General features: G+C 36.1%; 2 protein-coding genes across 6 annotated transcripts; one reads left to right on the forward strand and one right to left on the reverse strand.

The window, feature by feature from the left end:
- The first annotated feature begins 2072 nt into the window (after nt 1-2072).
- Nucleotides 2073-5477, forward strand: LOC109167659 (plant intracellular Ras-group-related LRR protein 4-like). 3 transcript variants are annotated; one of them, XM_019316734.1, is made up of 5 exons: nt 2073-2116; nt 2541-3204; nt 3399-4312; nt 4395-4552; nt 5017-5477. In XM_019316734.1, exons 2-4 carry the CDS (start codon nt 2550-2552, stop codon nt 4539-4541), a joined length of 1716 nt encoding a protein of 571 aa, XP_019172279.1. In that variant the 5' UTR covers nt 2073-2116; nt 2541-2549; the 3' UTR covers nt 4542-4552; nt 5017-5477. The 3 variants fall into 3 exon arrangements, with proteins under 3 accessions (XP_019172279.1, XP_019172282.1, XP_019172281.1); XM_019316737.1 differs by lacking the exon at nt 2073-2116 and adding an exon at nt 2129-2142; XM_019316736.1 differs by lacking the exon at nt 2073-2116 and adding an exon at nt 2450-2461.
- Nucleotides 5478-5740: 263 nt separating this feature from the next.
- On the reverse strand, nt 5741-8471 carry LOC109167661 (mitochondrial phosphate carrier protein 1, mitochondrial). 3 transcript variants are annotated; one of them, XR_002051888.1, is made up of 7 exons: nt 8045-8471; nt 7015-7370; nt 6872-6915; nt 6554-6768; nt 6342-6466; nt 5970-6237; nt 5741-5891 (listed from the first exon to the last, which is right to left on the reverse strand). XR_002051888.1 is itself a non-coding variant. In XM_019316741.1 (7 exons), exons 2-7 carry the CDS (start codon nt 8186-8188, stop codon nt 6189-6191), a joined length of 933 nt encoding a protein of 310 aa, XP_019172286.1. In that variant the 5' UTR covers nt 8189-8191; nt 8223-8471; the 3' UTR covers nt 5741-6188. The 3 variants fall into 3 exon arrangements, 2 of the variants coding, with proteins under 2 accessions (XP_019172286.1, XP_019172285.1); XM_019316741.1 differs by having other exon boundaries at nt 5741-6237; nt 8045-8191; nt 8223-8471; XM_019316740.1 differs by having other exon boundaries at nt 5741-6237.
- Between the last annotated feature and the right edge of the window lie 411 nt (nt 8472-8882).

The following is an 8882-nucleotide window of genomic DNA, read 5'->3' on the forward strand; positions in this document are numbered from 1 at the left end:
TAAATTTGAAAATAATGTATAAATTACCGAAAAATATTACGTACACTTTTACTTTTTACTTTCAACTTTTATTTTCGTTCACAAATTCTTGATGTAAATATTTTTTTTGTGACTCATATAATGAAAATATCCTATTATTGATTGTCACATCATAGAGTAAAAGTGATTGAATAAAATTTGAGAGTACATGTAATATAACTTTAAATTAATATATTTGCTTACATTAATTTTTATAGCAGTGGAGAGATTATTTTTAAAATTAACTTTTTAAATTAATAAATAATTCCTAGTAACAAATAATTTTTTTTTTTTTTTGAAAAAAATAAAATAAAATTACAGTAGCAGCCAGAAGGGGAATTTGGCATAGGGAGTAGAGAGTCTAGAGACCCAATACCAGAAAACTATAATAAATAAATAAAGTTCCAGAGGAAAAAAAAAAAAGAAAAAGAAAAAGAAAAAAGTGAGGTACGAGAAACGGTTATGGCGTGAAGGGCAAAAAAGGCCAGGCTGGATACGGTTGGACGTGGCTTTTATCCAGCAGAACTGTCGACACGTGTCATTTCTGGGACATGGTCACCTGGGCTTCATTTATTGCAGCGCCCACTTGCATTTATTTTCCAGAAAACCAGTTTATCCCTTCTTATCACCCCTCAATTTACCTTTATGCCCTCCTCTTATCCATTATTATTCAATTATCACCCCCCCAACAGTTGACCTACTTTTGCCCTTAAACTAATCATCATTCTAATTTAATGCTCATTTTTCAATTCCATTTTTCAATTATTACATTTTTTTTTTACCAAACGTGCCTTTTTTAAAAAATAAAAATAAAAATTACATTATATATCCCATCTTACGTCAGTCAAAGTGTTAGACTAATACCAAATTTCTAAAACCCTGCACAAGAGTCATTGAAGGAGATAAATTATAAAATTCATTTCAGTTTTTAATTTTTATCCTCGCATGTATATTCCGTGACTAAAAGAACTCTTTAATATTTGATAATGTTGCACACTACTCCTAACATGTCATTATGGGGTGTTTGGTAAATAGATGTTAGCTGATTGTGTTAGTGGTTTAACTAGTTGATAGCATTAATTAATTGTAGAAGAATGTTTGATAAATTATCTAATAGCTGATTTCATAGAAAATAACAAAAAGTTGGATCAAAAAACTGCTTTGATTAGTTTTTTGAATTTTAACATTTTGGAACAATAAGTTGTTACAAAAAGTTAATTAATCAAATACTTACATTAATTATTTAACCAAATCAAACAGATAATAATAGTCAATTAAATTAAAATTGACTAATAAGTTAAATATGTTACCAACCAATGGGCTAACGAAATTCTTTAATAGACAAGGTCAATTAACTTATAGCCTTATAGACAATAAAATAAATTGTATTATGAGAAAAATACTATTATTTTTAATATTTATTCTGTTATTATAATATTAACATTTTTAATTATTACTCCGTATATAAACTTTTTACAAGTATATGTGGTACTAAAAAGTGATTTTTAAATGGAATTATATAAATGAATTCGTTAATTAATGTGGGCATTAGAGTTCAATCATTATTGTGTAAAGTGTAATTTATATTATTAAATAATATATATTTAACACATAAATAATATATTTTTAAAATTTTAATATATTAAAATATATATTGTATTTAAAAAATACATTATTTTGTATAATATATATTCAGCATATAAATAATATATTTTTAATATATTAAAGATATATTTTTTGTTATGGTATTGTGTGAGCCGGTCCACCCAATAATTTGCGATTAGGAGTGCATGTGATGTGATTAAGTTTTTATTCCATTTTAAACAAAACAAGAAAAAGTATCTAATTCGTTAATTAACGTTAAACGCGATTAGTAGATTGTAGGTTAGATTCCTGGATTAATAAAGTAACATAAATAGGTGGAATTAAGGATAGTATTTAGCAAAAATCAGAAAAAATAAGTTAAAAAAAATGGGGATTTAGCAGTCAGGGTATTTCGGGAATGTGGGGTGGGTGGGTGTGGATCTTCTTCTGATAAACCGATGAGTCACAGTCGAGTTCACGGCGTTGCAGATCAAAGAAAGTATCCGTGTATGATGTATGTATATATATGTATGTATGTATGTATGTATGTATATCACTCTCCATTTATAGTTGTTTTTTCCACTTTCAATGCTCTATATTAAAGCTCAGAATCCCATAATTTGAACCCACTGATCTGCTCTGCTCTGCTCGACGCCATTATTGCTTAGATCTTTTCTTCTTTCCGTCGGCTCTATAGGCTCTGCCCATCTCTTTCTCTTCCACTTCACACACATTTGTTTGTTTAATCCTTAAAAGTTTGAATTTTTGTTGGAATTGGAATTTAGAAACGCTTCCATTTGTCCCCAGGAAGAAGGAATTTATTGTGTTCTTTTAATCTTTTAAAGTTTGAATTTTTGTTGTGTGGTGTTAGAATGTTGTAGAACAGTTGGGTGTAAAATAGGTAGTGAATTTTTTGAATTTTTTTGTTTGTTTTGGAGTTGTGAGAAATGGGTGCGAAGGCGATGTCGACTGAGGAGGTTGTGGATGAGATTATGAGACTTCACCGATCTCTGCCGGCGCGGCCGGGGATAGAGGAGGTGGAGGCGGCGAAGGCGTTGCTCGCCGGAGTGGAGAGGGAGGATCAGGTGAAGCTGGAGGCGATTGCGCGGCAGAGCAAAGGGAAAGACGTCCCCGAGGAACTGTTCAAGGTGTTGCAGGAGATGCAGAGGAGCACGGTTCATTTGCAGAGCAAAGAGCAGAAGAAGGAGGCTCTGAAGCTCTTGGATCTCGAGCACGCTCATTACGTGTTCGACGATTTGGTTCAGAGAGCTTCCAAATGCTTGCCTTCCAGCTCTCAGCCCTACGCGCCCTCCAATTCCTCCAGGAATTCCAGCAGTTTGTCGTTGGCCAACTCCGCTTCCATGTCCGGCAGCAGTTTCAGCTCCCCGGCCACCGCCACCGCCATCGCTACGCCGCCGTCCGTCTTCTACGCCGAGAGAGAGCCCGCGAAGACCTTTGAGTTTCACAGCAAAGACGACAGTTTTCTGAAGAAGCCTAAAACGGCGTTCCATATGGACGGAGTTGGCGGTGGTGGAAGATCTGTTAATACTCCTCCGGCAACCATGATTCTTGATTCCACTTTAAAGCCTGCAATTAATTCAAGTAAGTTCCAATCCCTTCCCTTCTTTACTTTCTAGCATATTCTTTTTTCTTGGTATTTAGTTGAGTTTATATAATGCTTGCCCAGAAATCTATTACACAAATCATGGCATAATCTGAAGAATCTTATGGATTAGGCATAAATGATGCATTGATGTTGATTTCAATTTTGTTTTTTCTGAATGTTGACTTGATAGGTAGAGATGGTGACAAACTGAGCTTGATTAAGCTTGCTAGTTTAATTGAAGTGTCAGCTAAGAGGGGAACTTCAGATCTTATTCTTAGAAGCAAATTGTCTGACCAAATGGACTGGCTTCCTGATTCAATAGGGAAGTTATCAAGTTTGATTACTTTGGATTTGTCCGAAAACCGGATTGCTGTTCTTCCAGCTTCTATAGGGGGACTTTCATCATTAAAGAAACTGGATTTGCATGGAAACAGAATCACCGAGTTGCCAGATAACATTGGAGATCTGCTCAAGTTGGTATACCTCGACGTGAGTGGAAACCAGTTGAAGTCGTTGCCAGTTTCGATAGCTAGATTAGTCCACCTTCAGGAACTTGATTTGAGCTCGAATATGCTCTCAGTCCTCCCCGAGAGCATTAGTTCGCTCGTGAGTCTCAAAAGATTGATCGTGGAAACTAACGATCTCGAGGAACTTCCCCACACCATTGGTCAGTGTTCTTGTCTCGTGGAGCTTCGTGCAGACTATAACCGGCTCAAAGCGTTGCCTGAAGCTGTAGGACGAATCGGGTCTTTGGAGGTTCTGTCTGTGCGCTACAACAACGTCAGGCAGTTGCCTACCACTATGGCATCGATGGCGAGTTTGAAGGAGCTCAACGTTAGTTTCAACGAGCTCGAATCCGTTCCCGAGAGCTTGTGCTTCGCAACCACGCTCGTGAAACTGAACATTAGCAACAATTTTGCGGATCTCCAATCCCTGCCAAGGTCAATTGGCAACCTCGAGATGCTTGAAGAATTGGACATGAGTAATAATCAGATAAGGATTCTCCCCGACTCATTTAGGATGCTGTCCAAATTACGAATTCTAAGAACCGAAGGGAACCCGCTGGAAGTGCCACCTGCAAATATAGTGGAGATGGGAGCACAGGTAGTTCCTGTCTTTCTCGGCTTTCTGAATTCTGCCCGTATGGTCTTTTTCGTTCTCTAATTTTGCATTATTTTCTCCTCAGGCTGTTGTTCAGTACATGGCTGATCTTTACGCAAAGAGGGATCTGAAATCACAACCGGTCAAGCAGAAGAAATCATGGACTCAAAGATGCTTCCTCTCAAGGTCCAACAAGCGTAAGCGCAACAATATGGAATATGTGAAAACCTAAATATTTCTTAGGTATGTTATTTCTCCTCACAATTCAATATTAGATCAACAAGTTGCCAACTGTGCTTCATTAAAATAATGTGCATCACATTGCCCTGCCAGCTGCCTAAGAAATGGTCGATAACATTGAGTAATTCTTTAATAAATAATTAGCTCAGATCCTATGTGATTAATGCATGCATACTAATCTCTCAATCAGGACTCAAAAAATAAATCTACTACTTTTTGTAAAAAAATATTGGAATAGTAAATTCTAAAAAGAGTAGTTGACTAATCATATATATGGATTCAAAATTTGCTCACATTTCAACTTTCACACACATATTGCTTGATGATTGGGTATTCTCGATTTTTTTGTAATGGCTTAAATTCCCATTTAACAAATGTAGATGTTAGTAATGTTGTGTGTCCTGTACTATTGATTAACTTCTGGGTCCTAAAGGACTGTCTCACATGCTACATTATCCATTGTACAGGAAATGTGAGCTGCCATTGGGCTGGAGATGCTAACATGTTGGTTAAATTCAACCATTCTGCGGAAAAATCAAGCTTCTTTTTTCAGATATGGCCCTGAACCTTCATATGCAAATTGTAGATATCTTCCCCCTTTTTTTTTTTTTTTTTTTTTTTTTTGGGTATAATCTTGTTATAGTTCATTTTTATTTATTTGTTTATGTATACCTGTATTCTTGCTTTGATGATTTAAATGACTGAGATGTACAATTGAGCTGAAGCAGTGACAATGAGGGCAAAGTATCTTGCAGTTTTAAGTCCAATTTAAAATTTTAACGACTCAATGACTAGATGAGCTTGTGTCTGTGCCTTGTGGCTACATTTCTGTATTATGAATGATTATTGAGTCAAATTATCAGATTTTTTTTTAACTTGTATTTTTATTTAACAATAGTTGAGCTGCAATGTCATAAAATTTGGTGTACATGATACATTTTTCCATATCCTGTACTTTACAGGTTGTTTCCAATTTTATTTGATATGATGTTTTTACATCTTAGCAAATGACCAATGAATCATGCCATCAGCCATTTTTTGTATAACAAGAGAAATTTGCAGTCATTACTTAAAAGGATAAGTTGTTCATAAATGGCTTGTAAAGAAAAAATGCTACAAACATATAATTTATTGTCATTTTCCCTTTGATAATGAAAAATGTATGCAGCAAAAGAAAGTAGAGGCAGAGTATTATGCAGCAAGGTATAAGCAGAACTCAGACGTTTTGGTCAATCGGCATAACTGTAACTCTCGACTCTCCTAAATGGGAGGTCACAGGTTGCAGTATAATAAGAATTTCTTGCATGGACCCAGAATCCGACCTTCACCAATTGTCATGTTTCTTACTTTGTAGAATCCTTCGCAAATAACTGTGTTTGGACTTAGTACCTAAACCCCACAGGACTAATATCTTGCAAACCGTACACAACTATGTATTATTTCTCCCCAAACACTATTTTGCGATATCTATGTACTTATTCTAGTACCCTTAAACCGAGTCCGACTAAACTCGTCAACCAAGCAGCCTCTGAGACAAAATTCTCGAGCCAAAAACCTCGGTGATATGGTTTGTAACTTATTCGCTACATCTATCAAAATTCCCCATCCATGGAGTTACCTTAGCCATTACCTACAAACATCAACACTCATCTCCTTCAATACCTCTGCTCACATGCCCACTTGTTGGCCTGCACAGTTTATACTTATTAGCCAAACAAACATATTGAAATAAACACACAATTTTTTCATTTTTTTAAGGATAATTTATTCGAGGATGGAAAACAGTTCTTACAATCCATTCAAAACTTTAATGGTATCATAGAACAGCCACTGCAAAGTGAGAGACGGACCAACCAGCATTATCCTTATAGGAAGACTTCTCGTAAATAAATTAAGAACCCCGATATTTTTCACAGCCTGGAAGCGAGAACACCAAAGTTTATATAGCTCGAAGAATACATATATACAACAATACACAAGAAAATACGAGCAAAACGTGTTTACCAATTTCAGGCTCTTAGCCTTCTTGTTATAAAGGGAGGCAACGATGTTGTCAGCCGGATTGGAAACGATGCTACCAACAGATCCGGCAGCATATCCCGCTATACATGTCACTCCAAGTTGTTGAGATCGTGAGCACTCATCCTTACGTTTCTGAATTATCTTTTGGTACAGAAAATCCACCGTGTGCTCGAAGGTCGAAAACATAACCATCGAAACTGCAAAAGGAATATATCACATTAATACAAATTACTAAAATTTAAAAGCATATAAGTAGAATGCAAAAACAGAGAATTATATACGGTAGAATTTACTCTGTACATGGTAGGTTACGGCCCAACAGTGGTATAAGCCCTTTGTATAAGCTGGAATCCGACAAAAAAAAAAAAGAAAAGGAAATGTGTCAATACCGAAGGAAATGGTAATGCATAGAGGGAAACGAAGTTGAAGAAAGGAGTTTGTACCCGCGAACTCCTTCAGAAGCGTATAACTTTGGGAATCCATCGGCAAGGCCTTTCCCGAAGTGAGGCTGTGCTTGAACACGAACTTTGATGGCCTCAAACGGGCAGAGAGCGAGATTAGCAATCATTTCAGACGATGCACTGCTCAGAAAGAATACCAAACTCTTCTTTTGATCCACATCCACCAGCAAATTCGAGTACACCTTCTTGAAGTATTCATATAGACCAAACCTACAAGCACCTTGAGCACCATACCCAAAAAACTTCCCGCCCCATCCCCTCCAAAAGACCGAGGGACCTTGTTCTCTTAGGAGAGTGCTAAAGCATGTTGGTATACTTTTGTACTTGAGCGGGTGCACCTAAACATTCAAAAACCAATTTGAACTCAAAAGTTCTGCTACCCAAGAATGAAGGAAAAAGACTTTTGGTCTATCTGCAACCAATTTGAACCCATGACTTTTGGTCTGGCTCTGATACCAAATTGAAGCATGTGCTCCATCTCAACTAAAACTTAAGCTCATAGTTAGATTGCACATTAATGGTTATATGCTCAACACATCAAAAGTCTAATTCAGAAAATTTTGCAATGAAGGCGCAAGCATCATAGCATGGTGCAAGTGCCTTTCTGCTCCTCCTGAATAGTAGTACTAATTTCAATTGTATAGATGTTTCCTTTCACCAAAATCCTTATAGGATATAGTTACAGATCCCTTGATTCCTTGAATTTTCACTCATACCATCAAAGAATACTGAGATCATATTTACTGTGTACTTCAACTGAGTTATGCTAGAACAATTAACAATACTCAACTAAGTTTTGTGAATTCCAATCACCAAATATTTAGTTTCAATCAATCAGATAGTACAAGTATTAGGGATATGATTCTGGAAAATGCAAACACTTTTTAGCATAAAATACTTGACATCCAAATCAATGAGTCTTTATAGTTTATACTCTAACTTATTATGATTGCATCAATGAGGTATTAGAAAGATGAAAATGTTAAGGGTGTAAAAGAGGGGAAATATGAACCTGCATATTGACTTTGAGTACATCAAGAGGGGTCATGGCGAGATGGGTAGTTCCAGCACTCAACATTCCTCCAATGGCGCACACTCCATAATACCCTAGCGAAAATTCTTCGCAGATTCTTCCTCCAACCACAGGGCTCGCCATTTTCTCTCTCTTTTTTTTTTTTTTTTTTTGGGTTTTTTCCCCCTTTTGATTCAGTAATTCTTCTTCTTCTTCTTCTTCAACCCATCATCCAAGAAAGCAGAAAGATTCCAGCTTTGTGCTCCACTTCTGCAATCTCGCTGTAAGAACCGAGTTCCAGAAAGTTAGGAGCGAATACTAAGAAAAAGCTCTCGTGGCTCCGCGAGGACCGCGACTGAAGGTTTAGTCTTCAACCTAAAAGGCGCCGTGGCAATTTCCTACTTGGCTACTTGTCATCGTATGATCCCTCTCTCAACAACGACTTCTATTTACTGCTCCATTACTTATTACTATTTAATTTTAACATTTGTGCACTTATACTTTTCATACTTTTAATTTTTTTTTTTTTTAAATATTTAAATTTCAGTTTAAGAATAGCGATACTTGAAATAAAATGTGAAGTAATAGAGATGGAGAGCAATTAAACAAGAGAGTAAAGTTTCACTCAATAAATAAATAAAAACAAGAGAGTAAAGTTGGTAGCAAATATATCGTGCATTGGGGTAAAAATCTTATCAAAGAAAATTCAATGAAAAAACTTTGGTGAAGGGAAAAAGAGTAAATAAAAAATCATTACTCCCCCTGAGAATCACTCCCCCTGAGAACAACATCCTCTAAGGTTTTTCAAATGACGCAAGTCAATCTTATAAACCAATTT

The sequence above is a fragment of the Ipomoea nil genome, unplaced genomic scaffold (genome assembly GCF_001879475.1).
Source record: "Ipomoea nil cultivar Tokyo-kokei standard unplaced genomic scaffold, Asagao_1.1 scaffold3169, whole genome shotgun sequence".
Taxonomy (NCBI): domain Eukaryota; kingdom Viridiplantae; phylum Streptophyta; class Magnoliopsida; order Solanales; family Convolvulaceae; genus Ipomoea; species Ipomoea nil.